The sequence below is a fragment of the Varanus komodoensis genome, unplaced genomic scaffold (assembly GCF_004798865.1).
Source record: "Varanus komodoensis strain SLA01 unplaced genomic scaffold, ASM479886v1 scaffold1, whole genome shotgun sequence".
NCBI lineage: Eukaryota > Metazoa > Chordata > Lepidosauria > Squamata > Varanidae > Varanus > Varanus komodoensis.
In genome coordinates, this window is record NW_025335268.1 from 23,043,783 (window position 1) to 23,066,429 (window position 22,647).

Genomic DNA, 22,647 nt, shown 5'->3' on the forward strand with positions numbered 1-22,647 from the left:
ATGCGCCTCATAGAACTCGCAGCAGTCCTTGCGTGCTCTGCCGCATACCCACATGCGCGCCCCCCTCACGGGTTCCCTCGCCCTCTGCCACGCGCTCAGACGCACAGGTGAGCTTACAGGGCATGTGTGCCGCTCGCGGCTCCTCTCGCCAAGGCAGGCGTGCGTGCGAGCAGGCAGGACTCCCGGGGCGGGCAGGGGGCTGTCTCATGCCGCTCGCTCCTCCCCACCCCGCCTTTGGCGCCAAGAGCCGCGGCGGGCGCCTGCCTTGCGAAGGACGGGGCGCGGGAGCGAGGCGCGGCGGCGCGGCGTTCCTCGGCAGCAGCAAGTTGCGCCTCGCCGGGGCTGAGCAGCGCCGACATGTGAGCGGAGTTGGCTGCGCGGGCGGGCAGCAACTCCGAGCGATGTACTCCGGGAACTGCAGCAAGAGCAGCGGCCTGGAGCCGACGCCGGGGGAGCATCAGGACTTGGAGCAGCGGCAGGGGACGGCGGACACGGGGCCGCCCTTCAGCGCCAGCACCTACGAGCTGCTCGCCCTGCTGATCGCCACCATCGGCATCCTGGGCTTGTGCAACAACCTGCTGGTGTTGGTGCTCTATGCCAAGTTCAAGCGGCTCCGCACGCCCACGAACCTCTTCCTGGTCAACATCAGCCTCAGCGACCTGCTCGTGTCGCTCTTCGGCGTCAGCTTCACGTTCCTCTCCTGCCTCCGGAACCGCTGGGTCTGGGACGCGGCCGGCTGCGTGTGGGACGGCTTCAGCAACAGCCTCTTCGGTAAGGCGACAGGCTGGGGGTGTGAGACGTCCCAAGTGTAGAGCAGTGGGCTGAAGCTTTGAGGCGAGCGGCTCTGTTAACAGGAACGATCTCCTGAGTGTGCGCAGAGTGCCCTTTCTCTCATCATCGGCTAATCACATATGGAGCGCAAGTACCCATCAGTGCTTTAAGTCAGAGCATGTATTTGGTTTGCTCGTTCATTTGTTTGTTTATTTCACTTGGGACTCAGATCAACACTTTTTTTTTTTAATATATCAGAGGAGAAAGGTAGGTGCCATCTTGGCAGCCCATCATTTCTTCCATGTGCCCCGCCTGGTTTAGCAGGCTGCTTTCGCTCCTCAGTTTGACCTCTTCTGGCTTCTGATCCCTCCTGGGAACGGACTTACTGTCTTTCCTCCCGCTCTAGGATTATCACCACCTGGCCCAGAACGTGCTTTGAGACAGAGCCCAGTCCATGAAACTTTTCTGTAGGGTTGCATGAAGGATACCTCTGAACATGGGCAGAGGACACTTCTCTCACTTTTGAGTAACTTGCAGTGTGTTGAAGACTGCTGTTTCCCTGACATCTGTATTAGGACCAATAATTTTCAACCTGTTCCTAAATGATCTGGAATTAGCAGTGAGCAATGAAGTGGCAAAATTTGCTGATAACGCCACACTCTTTAGGGTGATTAAAACCAAAGGGGCTTGTGAGGAGTTCTAAAGGGATCTCTCTAAAAGGAGAAAATGGGCATCAAAATGGCAAATGTGGTTCAGTGTAAGCAAGTGTAAAGTAATGTACACTGGGAAAAAGCATCCCAAACATAAGTATAAGCTGATGGAATCTGAACTGACAGTGACTGACCAGGAAAAGGATTTTAGGATTGTGGTTGACAGCTCAAAGAACATGTCAACCCAGCATGCAGTTGCTGTGCAAAACTCCATGCTGGACATAGTTAGGAAAAGTTTTGAAAAATATGCCCCTTATGCACATTTCCAGTTGCTGTATCTAAAAAAAGATTTTGTAGAGCTGGGATAAAAGCAGAAAAGGGCAACAAACATGATTGGACTGGAACAACTTCCGTATGAGGAAAAGCCACAACAGATGAGATTGTTTAGCTTAGAAAAAAGGATGAGTAAGGGGATAAGAGGTATACTCGGACAGGGAGACAATTTTTCTGCCTCATAATACTGGAGCCCACGGGGAGTTATGCCATGAAGCTGATTGGTGGGAGATCCAAAGGGGAAGTTCTTCAGACAGCAACTGTGGACATCACTTCCCTGGGATGTCGTGATGGCCACCACTTTGGATGGTGTTAAAAGGGGTTTAGGCAAAATACACGGAGGAGAAGATGATCATTGGCTACTAGTGCTGATGGCTGCATGCTCTTGCCAGTAGCAGAGGTGGTATTCCTGGGCAGACCAGCTGCTGGGGAACAAGGATGGGAGTGCAGCTGTTGCGTGCATGTCCTGCTTGTAGGTCCCAGTGGACAGCCGTTTGATCTCTGGGTGAGCAGGATGCTGGATCAGATGGATTATTAGTGCAACCCAGCATGGCTCTTTTGCTAGTCACTGGTTCTTCCTGCCCGCTCTCCACATTTTATTGTCACTCGAGGGGCCTCACCTCTCCCTCGCCTTCATTCCTTTTTGCAAATACCTCCTGGCAGAATTATGTTTCCCCCACCCCACCATATCTTTACTTTGCTAGAAATATTTACCACACCAATCCTTGATCTCAGCCAGAAGGCAGAGAAGGAATAAATCCCGCTATAACTTCAGCTATTGAGTAGTATAGGCATAAGAACAACATATGTGTGATGCATAGTCTTATCTGCAGTATTCTGTCGAACCTGTAAGGTACCATCTACATTGGTGGTGCTCTATAAAACATTGCCACTGATTGCCATTGCTTATGCTGTGTCATCCACATTGACAGATTATGAGAAACCCCAAGATTTGCAAAAGTACAGAACAAAACAAAAGGAAATGGCAAATGGTCAGTAGCCGTGAAATTCTGACTGAGAGCAGGTGGGAGGAAGAGAAAGTCATTTGGGAAGGGGAATCGAAAGAATGTATGGCTGCCTGGCTGGAACACTGAACAGGCCACACACTGCAACATTTCTTGCAGTTTTTACTTAGTAATACTAGTAGCAATTTAATAATCCTTCCTATATCATTCTCCACTTTAATTCTAATTCTACTAGTTTCTGAACAACATCAGCTTTCATTTCATTATCACCTCTACATTTCCTCAAATCTATCTGATAACTTTCTTTCCATTCATATCTCTTGTTGCTTCACCTACTTGAATTTCTGCACCAGCCTGCAAGGCATTCACAACTTTAGTAAACAATGGCTCTGAGTCAGATCCTCCATCCCCAATTGATTTCCTTAAAAAACCACAGATTGTAATTGCTGTGATTCAGATATGGTATCCTAACAGAATGCCGTAATTTGTTCATGACCATTCCCTTTCCTCCAAAGTTGAAGTGATATTTTTGCTTAGAGACTTGTATTAGCAGATCACTTACCTGTCCAGTAGAACTTCCTACAAATATCTTTATGAATGAGACGATTCATTAATCAAGAAAAAGTTTGTGGAAATGTGCTTCCTATTCATACTTGTTGATAAAGACAAATAATCATAAATCTCTGGTAGTGCAGGCATCTCTAGTAGTGCAGTATACAGCAGGAGGACAACCAAAATGGCTGCTGCCATGGTCAAATTCCTCACTTTTACCTCTGAAGCACAAGGGAATTTTCACTGTTATCACTGATCATAGTAAGCCACTTACACTTTGCATAAACATCCTGTCTATAGCTTGTTGTGTGACTTGCAAACTCAGACATTCTGGATTGTTTGTAGCTTAAGCAACCAGAGTTATCCTACAATCTGTTAACAGGTTCAGACATCACGCTAACAACCTACAAGTTTATAGGTTTATTTATAGGTTATTTATGCAAAATTGAAACAGCTCCTGTGTGGCATGCAGTTAATCCATGATTTACCACTGTGACGTGTGAACTACGTCTCATTGACTCATCGGTGGATGCATGAAATGACCTCCCTGATCTTGTTTTCCTTCTGAGGTCACAACAGGAGATATGAAAATTAGGTCTGTGGCAATTTATTCACACATGTGAGATTTTGTTTGATGCTGCAGGCAATAGAACTGATGAATGTGTATGTGAGAACTACCCCAAGGGCTACAGTCCTAACTAAGTAGGCTCAATTGAACACTCTGTTGAAACCAATGTGATTTACATAGTTTATCCACCTCGCAGAATGCCAGAATGAGTGTCAGGCTCATGCACACTTCCCGACCACATACAAACCCTTCGATGAGATGAGATTCATCCCCCTCCCCCTTCCCTGTAGGTGTCTATGTAAGTATGGGGTATTTGCATGATGTGCCCATCCTAAAACAGGTTAGATAAATCTGAGACTGCTCATGTAGGCCTGCTTTTGACTACTGCTTATACATGAGCAGTGCGGGTTGCAGGTTGAGGAGGACCCTTGGGCAAAGCACCTTCAATGGGCCTTCCTCCCTCAGTGAGCCCGTTGGTCACACCACCATGTTCATCAGCTGCTATTGCTTCTTCTTCTCTTCCTCATCATTGCTTGTTTGGCAAGTGGAAAAGCTGCAGACTGGTTGCAGTGCTGAAGAGGAGACACAGCGCTTTTTTCTGTTACCAGTGGGCCCTGCATGTATGTGGGCCCTTGGGATGTGCCCAGCCAGGACTGCCCTGGGCACCGGCCCCCTTCATTCACTCACAGGGTCAACTGGGATACACAGCCTGTGTGTGAACTGTCAATCCAAACCGATGCATTATGTGAGTTGTACCGGAGTTCTGTTTTTGCTGTCTTAATTGAAAATATCTGCTTGTTAGAAATGCTGAACAGTATTACTAGGCAGAGAGTGGGTTTAATTCAGTAGGGAAGCCTTTTACAATGGAGTCCTGGAGCAAGGCTTGCAGGGGCACAGTGCCAGCACTTGATTTTTTAGTATGAACACTAATGTTGAACACCACTCCCACCCCCTTGGACTTTCCCAAGCTTAGCTGCAATGCTTACAGTATCTGGGGGAAATGAATTTTCCCGGCCGTTTGGTGTTGGAAAGTATTTGGGGTGACTTGGCCTTGAATGGGCAGTGAAAGTCCACCAGCTTTACAAGAGACCTGATCTGGGTTGACAGGAGAAGTGGCTTGTTGAAGTGGATCAACAGCAGCACCTGCATTTTTTAACTCTCCTCAGAGGCAGGCTATGGGAATTATTCTGATGAGCACTTGCACTTGTACATTTATCACTACAACCACTTCACTACTTGCTGCTAATTCCGGATCATTTATGAATAGGGTTATGAAAAATGTTCTACTGCTTCAGACTCCTACCAAAATACATAAGCTAAGGAACAGGCACCTGCTCTTCTGCTGTGAAGAATGATGAAAAAAGTTAATTCAGCTTTTCTGCAATCTCCTCCCCTCTCTTAATGCTCCTTTACTTCCATTATCCAGTGGTCCAACTTCTTCCATAGCTCCTTTGTTTCTTTTGATATATTTAAAGAATTATTTAATGAATGCCTTAAAAACAAAGCAGAACAGTAAATCAGTTATGGTAATTTATGGTGGCACAACAAAAGAGTTTCTACAATTATTATAATTTATATAAGCATGTTGTGACAGTGGCTCAAGTGTATTCATTTTATTTCATTCCTGTCGCATGACCAGATATACTGAAAACATGAATAAGATTTTCAGTTTAAATAAGGGTGACACTACTCTCTGTTTATTATATGCTTATAATCAATTTCCATGTAGCCTGATCCATAAATCAGCTAACCCAAAGATCTTGGGCTTAATTGGATTGACACTTTTGTGTATTTTGCACTGAGGTATACAGACCTGTGTATATAATATGCAGTATGAAGGGGTGTGACATCACATCAGTCTGTTCACTCCCCTGCATTCCCCAAACCCAGGAACTTGTGCAGTCTTAAACTTGGCATTGGAGTACTAGACCCACTGCAAGAAAACTAGTATTAGTACTAATACTCTGATTTATTGATTGTACAAATAGTAACTTCACTAAACACACAGCTAATTTTCTGTTTCTATCATCTGGTTTCTTTGATATTAAATTGTACAGAGAAGGCAAAAAGCAAAGATAAACTCACTGTTTTAGTGTATGTAGACACCCTATTTTTAAATTGAGAAATATAGAAACATAGAAACTGAGTGAGTCAGAAGGGGTCTCCCAGGCCATCTAGTCTTACCCCCGGCTCCAGCCAGCTCTGCTCATGATATGCCTACCATGTGCATGTCTAACCTACCCTTGACCACCCTCACCAATGGGGCTTCAACCACCTCCCATGGAAGCCCATTCCATATCCTTGGGGTCCTAACTGTCAGGAAGTACTTCCTGGCATCCCAATTGAACCTTGGTTCCTTGAGCTTGGCTCCATGGAAGCACATCCTGCCTTCCTCTGCAGGGGAGAACAGGTCTCTATCCGCCTCCATGTGACACCCCCTAACGTACCTATATGTCGCCAACACATCCCCTCAGAGTCTCCTCTTCTCCAGGCTGAAAAGACTCAGTTCCCTCAGTCTCTCCTCTTATGGCTTTCCCTGCAATCTGGCCACCATCCTTGTGGCCCTACGTTGCACTGACTCCAACCTGGCTATATCCTTCCTGTAATGGGGAGCCCAGAACTGAACACAGTACTCTAGTTGCAGGTGCACCAGAGTCGTATAGAGTGGCGCTAATATCTCTCTTGATATAGAAGCCAGATTTCTGGCTATCCAACCAAGGGTGGCGTTTTCCCTCTTGACTGTTGCGTCACACTGCTGACTCATGTTTAGCCTGCTGTCAACCAGTACCCCCAATTTTGTGCTAATCATTTTATATATGATATTTATGATTGATGGAGTGAAATGATTTGTACCTGACTGCCCTACAAAGAGAAAAAAATAGTTTCACTGGTTTCAGTCATCACATTTAAAAATAGATTTTGCTCTTTTATTGAATTGTTCCATTTTGCAATTGTTGTGCCTTGCACTTGTGCAGCTTGTGTAGGCAGTTGTGCAATTGCTTATGCAATTGGCTATATAATTGTGTGTACAATTGTGCTTCCGTAAATGTAACTTTATTTGGATTCTTTTCTTATACATAGTTCAGAACCTAGTTCCCGCTTGCACAAAATCATTCAGGCTAACAGAGTGACATAGTTGGATACCACCCTAATAAAACACACACTTCAAAAGCACAGTTAAAATACCATAAGAACAGAGTAAAAACAGCAACCAACCTAACAGACCCATTTACATGCCAAAGTTCTGGTTGAATAAAAGGATCTTTTCCTCCTGGGGGATGGATACAGAGAAGGAGCTAACCTAGCCCCTGCTACAGGGAGTTCTAGCTTAGTGGTAGAACCAGCACTAGTTGAATGGAAGGATGTTGACCAGGACTCCCCAGCACTAACTTCTGGCATTGCTCACCCAGCAGGACTGAAGCCTCTGTATAACACCTCTTAGACCTGATCATAACATGCCATGTGATAGACAATGTGAAAGTGCAGGAGGGAATGCAACGGCTACTCTCCCTTCCCGCTGAAACTATCCTAGATAACTTCTGTTTGCAGACATGCACTGTAATAGCTTCCATTTATTTAAAGGAGTGCTAGAAGGGCTGGTTATAATCCCCATAATCCCTCTGCAATCTCTTGCCCCAAGGTGGTATCTTCCATGCATTAATGAGCCAGTCTTGTTCCCTCAGACACACTTCCCTCAGTCACGGTGGTTTAATCTGTCTCACCGAGCCATAGAGCCACAAGCGGTATTGGTTGCCTTTTGTTAACAAGCCTGCCTGGCTCTGGGACTAGTTTAAGCAAGGATCCAGATGGTTTAAAAAAGCTAATTCAACAAACCTTTGAATAAAAAAACTGCTCCTAAAGAAATGAAGGCAAATTTACAAGGTTCTATTTAGAAACTGGGTCAGTCTGTACACAGAGAATCAGTGATCTGTGAAATTACTTTCCTGTAGAATTTTCCATTTTGCTACCTTGATTCCTGCTATCGAAACTACCTCTAATATTCTGCTATATTGACATTGTGGAATGGAAAAGGAAAAGTGAACAAATCAGTTAGCTTAATCCAATATTATCTGCTGCATTAAAAAAAAGCTCCATCTTGCATACAGCTACAAAATCAATTCACTTTTCAAGTTTATGTTTTTGTTTTCAAGCCTGTATCTGTGGGCATATGTAAGAGAAACTACTTATGCAGAGAAAATCTGAGATTTTTCAAGATGATAATAGGAGCTTGAGGTTGTGTGGATGTGCACTGAAGACTACTCAAGAGTCCTTGGACTGCATGGTGCACCTCCCTTGAGGGGAGGCAGTGAGCTGCCCTCCATATGTCACCCCCCTCAGCTCCATCCAGCAGTGCCAGTGGTCAGGGATTATGGGAGTTATGCTCCAAAGCATGTGTAGGGCCCCAGATGGTCCTGATCTATGCAGAGCAGTTGACCCCAATCTTCCTTTCAGTATTCAGATATTGCTGACTGGGTTGGAGTGACATAAGAAGCAGCCTCATACAGAACAGGACTGTTTTTTCGACAGTGGTCCTTCGGGGTTTCAGTGGACATCTTTCCTAGATTAAACAAAGCAGCTTTTCCATGCAAAGCATTAGCTCAAAAACTGTGCTGTGTCCCTTTTCAGAAATTCAGGGTGGGCTTTGCCTTGCCACCGTTCCATGTAGACGTGAACTTTCATCTCCTTTTTACTCATTACACAACTATTTCCTATTGAGCAGTCAGCTAGTTGATCAACAGCTAATCAGTCTTAGCATATCAGGATGTGGATTTTAGTGGCTCTGGTAAACAGTAGAATAATACAATGGCACTGCCATAAATTTAGATTGTAACTGCAATGGGAAAGCCAACTTCTTTGTCTTGGAATATATGCTTATCATTAACACCATAAAACTGCATCGTGGTGAATTGAAAGAATTGTTTGAATCATCCCTGCAGTGCTAGCAATAATAATGTTTTTATGTCTATGTTGTTCACTTGGCATCTGACATAGAAACAACTGCATCAAACTGACATATGCTTTTTTTCCCTGCAGAAAAAGGGTAGCCGCTGCACAGTTCAGACTTTGCAAACAGTTGTTCATGGATGACCTACATATGAAATTTCAGTGCTGAACATTTGTGACAAGGGCTGTGAGGATACCATGCTTGCTTGTATTTAGGGTCTGGGACATAACAGGATTACTGGCTGCAGAAAGTTGAGTGTGTCATTTTAACTTTTTCATGCAGCTTTCTGGTAAATTGGGTTTGAGCTGCATATTAATACATCCTTCTTTGCTACTATTAGACATGTAAACTTTCCATTTCTATGTAAACCTCAGCAATCTGCCCGACTTAGCTTTGCAATGATAAAAATAGATAAGAGCATTATATTCAATTTTTATTTTTTATATGCCCCCCCACCCCGAACTGGTTAGCTTTGTAGAACTGCATGCTGAAATTTTCAGAAGTAGCTGGTAATTAGGGATACTTCAAAGATCCTTAGCCCAAAAACTCCCCATTGGTGGAGACCTTTAGTTTATTGCTTCACCACTTAGCTATTAGTGGCGTATTTGAATCGCATGGGATAGTTAGTATGGTGCAGTGCTAAGAGGGACTTGGGAGACCCAGGTTCAAATACCCATTCAGCCATGAAGTTCACTGGATGACCTTGGACAAGTTACTGGCCTTATTTGGATGTAATTCTAAACCAGACTTTCCTGCCCTGCTGCCATCCAAATGTTTTGATCTTCAACTCCCTCCAGACCCTGCCAAAATGCCCAGTGGTTGGGAACATTGTGGACCATGAGACAAAGTGTGCTGATTCTTTTGCTTATGCACTCCCAGCACTTGACATGATTGTGAAAAGGAGTTCAGAAGCTTTTGCTTCTGTTCTAAATTAATTGCAACATGTTATGACATCTGCAAAGTCATAAGAAACTGTAGTCAATCATATCTGTAATTTATGGAGCTAGGTTGTTTCAGTAAGCCCAGTTTGTCATAGCTTGTGGGTATTCCAAAACAGGACAGTATCAGTGCTTTAAAAAGAATCAGGTTTGTGTATTTCAATCAGGTTGTTTTCCGTTTTTAAACATAAAATACTAAATTTCTGCCTCATTTAAAAATTAATATCGTTATAGTTGAACCTAGTCACCCCCATGCTAAACTTAGAGTCTCATGAAAATGAATTAAGAATGGTTATACTCACAAACATTGAGTGATCTGCCAATCAGATAGTGACATTCATTTTAGTTTTTTCTCTCATAAAATGACTCTGTCCAGCCTAACTACTTGCTGTTGTTTTTAAAAATTTCTTAACTTGGCCATAATTCAATGGTAGAATACCTGCTTTGATTTAAATTCAATCCATTCTGGTCTAAAATAGAAGCAAAAATCTTCAGAACTCCTCATGGCCACACCTGCTGAGGAAGGAAAACGCATGAGCCTAGCACTGGCTGAACCTCGTTCTTTAAAAACTAAACCATGGTTTACCGTTCTATCCAAAGGCAGCCATCGACAATGTTCAGATGTAACAAATTTGAATGCTGCATTTGAGGATTGTTATCATGATGTCCAGACTCAGAAACTTGGGGTTATTCATGGGTTAAACAACCCCAAGTAAACCTGTGGCTTGTTCTTGGGTTAACTTGAGGTTTTATCGTGCAAATAACCCCAAGTTTGGACATAATAATAGCAACCTTGAACGTGGTATTCAAGGGGTGTTTGTAGAAACAAGAAGCAGCTTGTGTGCAATGAATACCTTACAATTCCTGAGTTAATTAACTTGTGAAGTGTCTTCAAGCATGCAAACATAAGGTGCCTTTTCTGGAACCTAGGTGTCTAGCCATGATTGCTTCAAAGCTGGATTGGGATCGGTGACAAGAAAGGCACTGGGTAAATATGAGAATTATTTCTGCCTGATGCTTCTTTTCACAAGCATTGGGAAATAGTTCCTCCAAAAGCACTCTTTGGAATATAGTCATGTTGGGAATAGAAGCTATGGACAAAGCTGAATAAATACATGCCTTGTATTTCATCTCAGAGGTATGGACAAAAATTTCTGAAAATAATACTATGGTTATTTTGATTATTAATATTAATAATGGTGGTGACAGCAATGGGGGCACTGGCAAGGCTTTCTTTTTTTCCTGAAGAGGAGGCAAAGTAGCATTTTTATAGTTAAGAAAAGTGGAGAAGAAAAGGGGATGAGTCTGGTGGCATAAATACAGGAACTCTAATGTTTAGGTTGGGATGTGGAAACATCTTGGATAAGGGCATTTGGCTATTTAGAGCAAGGTTCATCAAAGCCTGCTTCATTGCTTTGTCCTCAGGAAAGCAGGTGATCTTGGGGAAAGGGAGTTCAGGAGAGAAGTAGAAGTATGAAAAATGAAGAGAGCCATGGAAGGGAGAGGCTACAGGAAAGAGGAGACATATTAGAGAAGGCAGACCAGTTGTACTTCAGGCACTGGGATTATAAATGGTGGTGCAGGCTGGGTGATACTGCTGCATGTTAGATGCATGAGCCATGCCCATTCTGCTTTGGCAAGGAAACACCTGAAACATACAGATAGTTAACTAGAGTCTTTGTGTCCCCATAAGTGAGCCCTCTGAGCTGTTTGCAGGAAATAGATTTCTGGCAATGATTTCTGCTGTCAACTCTTTGTGCACCATAAATAGCCATCTGATTCCTCTTCGGATGAGCTGCATTACTGGTAAAACATGTAATCAAAATATCTTAGTTTGTAGGAAGGCAGTTACTGGGTGAGCATCCAGTTCATCCCTTGTATGCGGGATGAACTGCAACCAGGCTGCATAGAACAACTGTACAAAACCCAATGTCTTTTCTATAGGCACAAGGCAGGACATTAAAGGGGAGATAAGCAGTGAGAGAGAAGTCAGGGACAGACTAACCTCTGAAAGGCAAATTCAAAAGCCAAAGGTGGTGAGTGGCTCAGCTGCTTTTGACGTACAGGCCTTAATTGGGTGCAGCTTTCCTTGAAGCTTGCAGAACAGTGTTTGCTTAAGAGCAGGCTATATTTAGCTCTAGCCTTGGGGAGCCTTGGAGCATTAAGCATATGCACTTTGCAGGACATTCAGTGAGGAGTAATCCCTTAATTCAAATGAGGCTTTAGAGTAATAATAAAATATCAAAACAAATAGTTCAAGAGGTGACATACCCTCCAAACATGTAGCCAGCTTCTCATGGTTGAGGCATATCAATGAGTCACCTTAAGACAGAACTCCAGGTCTCCAAATAAGTCTGCTGGTTATAGCAATGCATGCAAAGGAATTTGTGGGAGAAAATCAGTGGGCAGCAAATCGTGAGGTACAAAATCTTTCCCAGTTTTCTGACTTCCTTCCAACAGCCTGTGCTCCAATTTATCCAGGCATGTAATTTATCCAGGATAAATATGTAGGTTAGTTGGATCTGAAAATCTGCATGTATGCTTTAAGTATAAACTGCTTTTATTCCTTGTTTCATCTGGTGAGCAGATAGTTACTTTGATGGATGGTCCCAGGCATGGTGCCACAAGTAAATCCACCCCTGTGCACTGATCTATTAACGGAATTAGTTCAGTGCATACAAATAAATTGGGGAAAGATTATTTATCTTGATTTTGATATATAAGGTGTTGCTGTATACATTGAATGGCTTCTTAATTGTGGCTTCTCAAATTTCTAATTACCTATGAGCTCCCGGGTAGGACCATCTGGACATCTTTCTTGATGAAATGTTTTTCCATGATGCAAATGCCCCATGCACATTTTGCAAACTCAGAACTTTGATTATTTTTCACAAGTCACTGATTGTAAACTACCCGACTAAGAAAGTTTCATCTGTCCAAAGATGCAAGATGGAAAAAAAAAAGAACAGTCCAGGTTCTAAATCAGTCTTCCCAAACCTGGTGCTCTCCAAAGGTATTTGATTACAACCCACAATATCACTACCCTGCAGAACTGTGATGGCTGGAAATGATGGACATTGTAGTCTACCACTTCTGGAGGGGACTGGATTGGGGAAGGATGTTCTAAATAATACCTGCTATTGTAAAATGTCAGCTCACATCTGGAGTGCTAGATTCAAAGATGGCCTTCTGATGCCTTCACTAAACCTCAGCACCAGTGGGACAATACTGAATTCATTTTTGCTTCTCTTGAAGTATATTGAATAAACAGTTTGACGTTTACATGTAAGCAGCCTTGCCCAGCCGAATGCCCTCCAGATGTATTGGACTACAGCCCCTGTGGACAAGAAGTAATCATTCAGATGAGGGTTACTTTTCACTTAACATGCGGAGGTAGTGCTAGCTGTAAGCAATTTTTTTTACTAATAGATCATTAAAAACACTGTGTCTTAACATGGATTATCTACCTATTCAGTCAAGCAAATCTTTGTTTTTACTGTATTGAACTAAATATACAGAACATTCATATAAGCACAGCAAATCTGTGCTTAAATTTTGTAAGCCACCCAGAGACTGTTAGGAGTAGGGCATTGGCATGTAAATGCAAAAATATAAACAAATAAATCACAAGCCTTCATCCAAAACAAATATAACCGTCAATTTAAGATGATGGACTAAGACATGCTTTTTTCCCTGTTTCCCTACAGGAATTGTTTCGATTATGACGCTCACTGTCCTGGCCTATGAACGTTACATTAGAGTAGTGCATGCGAGAGTGATTGATTTCTCGTGGTCTTGGCGGGCGATCACATACATCTGGCTGTACTCGTTAGCCTGGACTGGAGCACCTCTTCTTGGCTGGAACCATTACACACTAGAAATACATGGACTGGGTTGTTCAGTGGACTGGAGGTCAAAAGAGCCCAATGATTCTTCCTTCGTCCTCTTTTTCTTTCTTGGTTGTCTAGTGGTGCCAGTTGGGATCATGGCCTACTGCTATGGGCATATTCTTTATGCAATACGAATGGTGAGTTGGCAAGTGCAGTCTGGATCGCTGAAAATATCCCTCATGTTGTAAACCTTATGCAAATCAGATGACTGTGTACTTGTTTTTAAAACTCCCCTTTTGTAACACATGGTGCCTGACCCATTTTAGTGCCTCTTGTTCATGAGACCCAAACATAACTATTGTTCTCCGTCGTGGTCTCTGTGTATCACAAATATTGCAGCTTTTGGATTTTTCCTGCTACAGTACACAGTGTTACTGTCCTGAAGGGGAATGGAACAGATCACTGAGCTGTAAATTATGCTAAGGTTTGGGTGGCTGCACTGAGCAATCTTTTGCTTCGGCATGTGTCATGACATGGTAGAATTCACTGCAATGTGCAGTGAGCAATAAAGAAAGGATCTTAAGTATACACATCAATAAAATGCACTTAAAATAAGACGGTCAAATTAAAAATCTTCATAATGGGGTAAGTCCCACTGCAGTATTTACTTCTGAGTAAACCTGCTTAGGATTGCAGTATAAATGGGCTGGATGAGGGCCAGTAAACTGAAGCTCAATCCAGACAAGATGGAGGTCCTGTTGGTTGGCGGATTGGGCTTCGGGGAAGGTGAATTGAACCTAGTCCTGAATGGGATTGCACTCCCTCTTAGGGACAAGGTCCGCAGCTTGGGAGTGCTCCTCGACCCAGAGCTTTCACTGGAAGCTCAGCTGACAGCAGTGGCGAGCAGCGCTTTCCTTCAGCTTTGGCTGATCCATCATCTGCGCCCCTACCTGGAGAATGACTGCCTGGCGACAGTGACACACGCATTGGTGACTTCCCGACTTGACTTCTGTAACATGCTCTACGTGGGGCTGCCCTTGAAAATGGTCCAGATACTTCAATTGGTTCAAAATAGAGCTGCCAGGCTGCTGATGGGGACTGGGCATTATGTTCACATGACTCCAGTTCTCCGTCAGCTTCACTGGCTTCCCATTGAAGTCCAGCCCAATTCAAGGTGTTGGTTATGACCTATAAAGCCAACGGCTTGGGTCCTGGTTACCTGAAGGAGCGCTTACATCCATATATGCCCGCCCGCTCCTTGAGATCAGCGGGAGAGGCCCTTCTCCGGGAACCCTCCGTGAAGGAAATTAGGAGGGTAAGTACTCGGAGGAGGGCTTTCTCTGCGGTGGCACCCAATCTATGGAATGCGCTCCCCAGAGAGGTCCACCTGGCGCCATCGTTATTTGTTTTTCGGCGCCGGGCGAAAACCTTTTTATTCAAACGTTATTTTAATTGTTAATATTATTTATTTATAGGGCAACTTGATTTATACTGTTAAATTATATTGTTTTATATTTGTTATTTATTTATGATTGTGAGCCGCCCCGAGGCTTCGGTGAATGGGGTGGCATAGAAGTTTCCTAAATAAACAAACAAACAAATAAATAAGACTCTGCTGTCACTACATCTAGAAAAATGAATTAATTTGTGGTTCTGCATTTTCCACAGTATCTAATTGACTCCAGGAAATAGGCTATGCATTTTTCAGAGCATTCTTAAAATACTGAAAAAGCTGTCCCAGCATAGTGCCTCTCAGGTTGTGGCTCATGACCTACTAGTGGGTCTCAGTCAAGTTGCAGGCAGGTCTCAGGGCTGCAGTCTGTCCAGAACCAGAGGGCAAACCAATGAGGCGAACAGAAACGTATCTTGCCCAAGAACGACAGCCAGAGTCAGAGGTGGAAGCCTGAGTTCGGAAGTACGGAACCCAAGTAAAGCAGCGTTTGTTTGCAGCATGGCTTTCTTGCAGTTGAGAAATTAAAAAAAACTTAAATACAATCAAAGAGGTGCCAAGGAGGTGTCCTTGAGCAGATCGATGTCCGTGAGCACCATATTGGAAACCCAGACCCGGGGAGCAGTCCAGCACCCTCTGCTTCAGACTGCTGGCAGTTGGGCCACTCTGGCTTCTGCAGCTACGGCTTAACTGGTTGTAGTTGGCTGTTCGTGGCAGCCAAGTGTGCTGGGGAAGCATCACTCCTGCCAGCACTGCAGTGAACGACAGAGGGGTGCCCATTCCTCCAGTAATTGATGCCTGCTGACCTTTTGCTCCAAAAACTAGCGTTCCTCCCCTTCAGCCCAGCATTCCCTACTGGCTGCACTCAGCCTTCCCTGAGCTGGTTCCTTTCAGAGCTGTTTAACTACAACTCGCATTGGTTATCCAGGCTGGACATGATAGGAGTTGTAGTCCAACTTATCTGGAGGGCACTAGGTTGAAGAAGGCTGGACTACAGGAAGACCAAGTATGTATGTGAAAACTGAAATGTAGATCGTGAACTCATAGTTCATGCATGGTTTAGAAACAAAACTAAAGCACCTTTTGCTTTTAGTAATCTCATTCTTATTTGCCTGAAAATTTACTACCACCACTGGAGAGTCACAGCAACAAAGGAGGCATTCCTTTGCAGTTCCACATGACTGCGGACTGTGCATGATAGCTGCTATGGTTATCTAGCCCAGTCCCTTCCTAACAGTAGCTTATAGAAGGACCTACTGCAGCCCTCCTACCTTGTCTTTTGTGCTTACAGACAGTGTAGTGTGTTTACGGGAACAGAATTTCAGAATGTCTTCCCATTAAATGCTCCTTGTCAATCCAGGGCCCAGGCCAAAGTTGATGGCTAGTCTAGTCAAGTAAATTCCTGGCTGGAGAGGAAGGGCTCGATGGGAAATCCAGATGTGTTCTGCAGCTTCCTGTGCCAGTTGCTGGCCATCACGCTGTGAGCACTCATGCTGAGGGCTCCATTAGGGGTTGTAGCACTTTGGCGCCACAGGGCCAAACATCAGGTGGTTGGAAGAATCAGGCCTTAGGAAGGAGAGGCGAGGAGCTCAGGTGCTGTTCACTATGTTTCAACAGCTTCCTTTTATTTTCAGCTTCGTTGTGTTGAAGACTTGCAGACTGTCCAAGTGGTCAGAATCCTAAGATACGAGAAGAAAGTGGCAAAAATGTGTTTTTTAATGATAACCACATTTCTCATTTGCTGGATGCCTTACGCTGTGGTCTCTCTTCTAATAGCTTATGGGTATGGTCGTCTTATAACACCAACTGTGGCTATTGTTCCTTCCTTCTTTGCCAAATCAAGCACTGCCTACAATCCAGTCATCTATATTTTCATGAGCAGAAAGGTAAGCCATTTAAAGGAGCAGTATCAGAAGCATCAGGTCTTAGTCATGGTGTAATGCAAGAGTCTCTTTGGAGCACAGATAGAACTTACACATGATCTTGCAGGTGTGTGTGTTCTCATCATAGAACTACATTTATACCTTTGGCATTCAGATTCGGGGTGGAAAGCTCTCCCAAGGATTGGCAGAAGTCCGCTCTAAAGAAAGAGCAAGATCCCCCCTGGCCTAGCTGTGCATCAGTGTTGGCTCAAGGTGATGTGGGGAACTTGAGCAAGATGCCCTCCATGTTCCCCTTCCCAAGTTAATCCACCTTCTCATCTGCTCCAGCTCCTTGTCCCCTTTCTTGTTGCTGCCACTTGTTTGCTCAGCAGATGAGCAAAGTCAGCAGTAGCATCGCTTTCTTGCTTCTACCATTGGCTGGGCCAAAAGCAAGAGGCAGGCATACTTAGCAGGTTGCAGGGCCAAGGAGGAGGTGCCGTTCTGGGGGCCCTTCCTTTTGCCTGTCTTTTCTGGGTCACATGCTTTTTTGGTTTTCAGGACCAGAACTAAGAAATGCACAAGACTGATAAATAAAGAGGCAGTACCTGAATCACAGTATTAATGAATGTGTCAGGCAGATACTTAGAGCTCAGTCCTGTGGCTAGCTAGGCAGAGTTTAGCTGGCCACTGGAGAAGTCAGAGTCTCATTCTTTCTGAGCCACCACAGCACATCCTCAGGGCAGGCAGTTTGTGTGTGGTGGGGAGTGAGGTATGCGGGGTGAGGTCCTGTAATAATATGGCATATCCTGGCTAAGTCTTTCGTAGGATGGGAGGAGTGTGGCGGTGATCTTTGCCTCTTCACTTTTTCTGCCCTCCACTGGATTCCTGAGATCCTCAGAGTTCGGAGGGTGATGGGCAGCTGTTACCAGGATCGGTTGCTCATTATAGTTGTGTTATGCCAATGTTTAGTTCTTTTGTTGGCAGCGTTGAAATCAGATCTATTGGCTTATTTGGAGTCATAAACTGCCTTGTTCTTGTCTGCAGTACTCCTTAGATAGAGTATGCGAAACTGATATTTGAGATCATAATGTCATTTCCAGAAATAATTTTTAAAATGTCCTGAAGGGCAGAGGATATGATGACTACTTGAATCCAATATAATTGGTGAACAGGGACAGGAGAGGGTTTTTTTGTTTTTTTAGTTTACCTTTTAATGCAAAAGTACCTAATTCACACTTCTTGAACTGCTACATGAACTCAAATGCACTTATCCACTGGTATTTACACCTCCTAGTTGTGCCACCGAGTTCTGCAGTCAAGGAAATACAGTGTACAAAAATGTTGTTAATGAACATGTATTCAAATACATTATGTCTGAAGAAATTGATTGTAAAAATGCATATATCAGGAGAAATCAACCTGAACATGCACACAAATTTCAGTATGAACTTTAAAAAAACAAACCGACTGACATGAACATGGACTGGAATAGATTTAAGACTGAGTAAATGAGAAACTGAAAGAAACTGAATTTGATAGATACATTCATCTCTAGAGGTGATGTATTCCTGGAAATCATTCAAAAGGAACGGCCCCAGACCGACAAGTCCTGTTACCCTGAAATCTCCATCTAGCTGAATTTCATATAATCCCTCCTGGCCTTTTTGAGGGCAGCTGGCCATTCCAGCCATGGAGAGAAGATGTTTCATAATCACTCCTCAGTGGGCAGGTGTTTCTTGCCACTGCTGGAGGGTGGGGAGGTTGCTTTCCACATGGGCAGGGACAGCAGGAGCAGGGAGTTGCAGCATGACTCCCTGTCTTTTCCCATTTGGCTCTCTCTGCATGTGTTCGACTTGCAACACACATCGCCCCCCATCACTGGTCCCCCATGACCGTGCAGCCTGGGAATTGTGGGACTGAGAGCTGTAATCCAGCGCATCTGGAGGGATCCTGGTTGGGGAAGGTGGTGCTTTGTTATCTTTGCACTCCATTCACCAGGTTGTTGTTAGAGCTCCTGTTCCTCACTTGGGGGCGGATTTTTGTCACCACAAATTGAGTGTGTCACTGGATCCAGCTCCGGATTTAGAACACTAGTGCTGCTCCCTTTTTGGGTGCCGTATTTGCACAGCACAACAAGCCATCCTGTGAATAAGCTATGCAGTGGGGGGTTATTCAGGGAACAACCCACAGTGCACCCAACTGATAGCTGAGCTCACCCTGGCTTGTCCTGGTCCTCCTACCTCCTCAGTCCAATGTCCCCATACCCTTCGCAGCATACCATGTATTATCACTCCCTTCCTGCCCCAATCACTACCCCTTTTAATTTGCTGCCGGGGGTTTTCCCCCCTTTTGGAGGTGCAGAAAGGTGCTTTTGGATTTGCTGTTTTCCCAGCCCCTGAAATGCAACCGCTTTTGTCATTTTATTTATTTTTGTTATCCTTATATGTGTAGTTTTGCCTGGTCAATGTCCTTGTAAGTTTCAGCTATCAAAGTGGCAGCATACATGGAAACGGATGTAGGACTGCACATAAGCTAATTTTCACACAGTTGGCAGGGATCACATGCCTAGCTGTTAATTGAGAAGCGCTGGTAAAGGGAGAAAAACAGTGGCAATGTAGGCACCCAAAGGGGGTGGTGACGACCTCATCCACGTAGCAACACATTTCTCTATCTCGCAAGTGTTGAACTGGCCGTCCGCAGTGCCCCCCATCTTTTCAACACATCCTTGAGTCCCCAGCAGCATCAGAAAGGGGATATATTAACTCCCCCCTTTTTCAGAGTTTATCCTACCCTCCCTCCAAGTCCAAGCATAAGCAATGATCGGGATCTGATTTGCCCTCTAAGATGTTGCTACATAGCCAGATCTGATTGGTTAAAAGGTGCTTTGGTATCCTCACACACAGCATGAATCCCCAATTAGATGGGGTCATACTGTGAAAAAAACTGCCTCTTTCAAAATTGGCTCCCATGCAGTAGCTGCAAAGAACTATAAATGAATCTGGGAGCAGGGGGATTACATTTGTTCCAAACAACCCAACTCCCTTCACACTTCTACTTGTTTGTTGGCACAGCCTGAATCCTGCATGTAGTGAAATCATACTTAAATCACACATCCAGAGTCATTTTCATTGCATGCTTAAACTTTATGAAATGTGTGAGCCTTGCATTATTTCTTTCACCACTTTTACAGCAAGGTGGGCATTTCAGTCACATATTGATCAAACATTCTTCATACAGTTATCCTGTGTTGGTGCCAATAAAGCTTGTCATGCACAGCAGGGATGGAGAATGTTGTTGGATTACCTATCCTATCATTCCTCACCATTGTCTAAGCTAGGGCTAACAGGAGATGCAGTCCACCAGCTTCTGGAGGGCTACAGCCATGAAAGATACCCACTTTCATGGGTTTCAACTGTCCATATCCAAGATGATGCCAAAATTGAAGCTGAGGATCTTCATATGATAAGAATTAATAAGAATTAAAATGAATAACTAAGTGGATAATAAAAATAAATAAAATTAAACTGATAAGGTATCAAAGGCAGCTCAATGGAGAGGCTCTTGCTCTGTTGCCCTCTTGGAAACTGCATCCTTGTCTTCATATGTTTGTGAACCTCATGGAGGAAGGGGATCATTTACCAAAAGATGCAGTTGGAGCTGAAGCTGATTTACCGTGACCCCTGTGTTCTCCTGGAATTTACTGTGTGGCAGTGCAGGCTCCTGAATTCTCGATTTCCACTGTGATTTCCCTTCCCCACAGTTTCGCCGATGCCTTGTGCAGCTCTTCTGTGTTCGCCTCCTGAGATTCCAGAGGAGTTTGAAAGACAGACCAGCAGCAGGAAATGAAAAGCCGATCAGGCCCATAGTTGCGTCTCAGAAGGCGAGAGACAGGCCGAAGAAGAAAGTGACTTTCAGCTCGTCCTCGATTATTTTCATTATTACCAGTGACGAAACTCAACAAATAGATGACAGTACCAAATGCCCAAGCACAAAAATCAATGTGATCCAAGTGAAGCCACTATAGCAAGCATTGGTCAGCAGCTGTCTCAGTTTGAGAGGAGTTCAGCTAACAAAACCCATTTGGTTTAAAAACTTTTCTTTGTGGGGCACCCAGGCAAGCACCATCTTTGAGGTATGAAGTATGGAAGTAATTCAAGCTCATTTACTTGGGAGTATGTCCTACTGAACTTGAACGGGCTAACTCCTTAGTAGCAATGTGTAAGATTGCAGTCTTCGTGACTGAAAGCACCTTGGCACATGAATTGTGATGACTGTATTGAAACAACAGCTGAAAGATGTGTTTCTTTTTTACTTAGAATATTTATTTTTCCATATTGTGTCTTGATTACTTAGCACTCAATGCACTGTAGCCATACCAGGGAATTAAAAGAGCTTCTTAAGTAAGCGGTCATTTCTTCCAGAGTCTCAGTAATCATTATGCTTTTCAGCATTTTCAACATTTCAGCGTCTTAATAGCTGCTGAAACGTGTGCCTTGCATTCAGTAGTTGCTTTAGGCCTCTTGACATGGTGCCTGAAACACTCTCCTTGGATTCAGTATAGGGCCACCTTCTCCAACCAGGTGCTGTCCTGATGTGTTGGACTATAGCCAAGGAAATTGGGCTCCTCCAGGCAATTGCGTCTTTGTGTGACATCTTTCCCTCCTCAAAACTAATTAATTTCATGAGAGAGGAGTAGAAATCGAGGAGCGTGGCTGTCCTAAGAGCCAAGCTCAGGAAGTGGTCACACCAAATGTGTTAAAAGAGCAGAAAGGCAGCACTTTAGGCAAAGGTGCATTAAGATGTGTCGTAAAGACAGCTAACGTGGCAAATCTTCCTTGTGGGTACAAAAGTTTAGTGTTCATAAATGAAAAGCCTCCAAAGGCCTGGCAATGATCAACTGAATCTAAGAGACAAGCCTGACACAGCACTTGAAGCAGCTCCAGGAAAGTGGTCCAGCCCTTCCATGCTGTGGTCTGGACAAAAATTCCCCCAACGTGGTGGCTATTAGCCTTGGAAGGCAACTTCCTTCATTTCCAGGTCTCAGAGCCAGTGTGCAACAGTCAGTGGGGAGGAAAGAGTTAAGCTCTGTGTGCATTATAAATGCCAAACAACCCAGACACCATAGGGAGCCGTGTAGCTTGCACGGGCTCACATGACAAAAGCAGGTAGCACTTCTCCCACTTAAAACTGCTTCGAAAGGGATCCTTTGGGGAAGAGCGGTGTCCGCTTTGGTTTGGATTTTGCAGGATTTGGATGCTACAACAAGCCACACCAGTGCAGTTTAACTCTACCAATTGGCTGCTGTGCACAGGATGTTTAACGGGCCACCATGGCTGATCGGCTCCCCGGCAGTTGTGGGCCTCTTCTCTCCGCGAGTCCACCTTCTCGCCACCATCGCCTTTTGGCTCTTGTTGCCTTTTCATCACTGCTGCTTGCTTGCTTGCTTGCTTGCTTGCTTGCTTGCTTGCTTGCTTGCTTGGCGGCCGGGGACAGGTAGGCTCTGGCATCTCCTCTGCCTACCATTGCCACCACCAGCACCATTGCCCGGTCCAGAGTGAGAGGCAGGGCGGGTTTGCACAACCATAGAAAGAAAATAAGCCCTGGAGGCATCTCTCTCCCACGTGGGTGTGCCGGTCAGTCATGAGCTGCCTAATTAACATAATCACCCTCGCTGCTTCGGCCTGACGAGGAAGGGTGGCCGTGCTGGGCATCCCAGGGTTTACCCTGCTTGAATTGCACTGGCATGTGTGGGGAAGGGACAAAGGCCGCTCTGGATTATGTTC

The 22,647-nt window shown here is 44.4% G+C and overlaps 1 protein-coding gene across 1 annotated transcript; it reads left to right on the top strand.

Annotated features, from left to right (window-relative positions):
- Positions 1–401: 401 nt before the first annotated feature.
- On the top strand, positions 402–21,344 carry OPN3 (opsin 3). The gene is made up of 4 exons (XM_044448437.1): positions 402–771; positions 13,430–13,749; positions 16,637–16,888; positions 20,625–21,344. Exons 1-4 carry the CDS (start codon positions 402–404, stop codon positions 20,886–20,888), a joined length of 1,206 nt encoding a protein of 401 aa, XP_044304372.1. The 3' UTR covers positions 20,889–21,344.
- Positions 21,345–22,647: the final 1,303 nt, after the last annotated feature.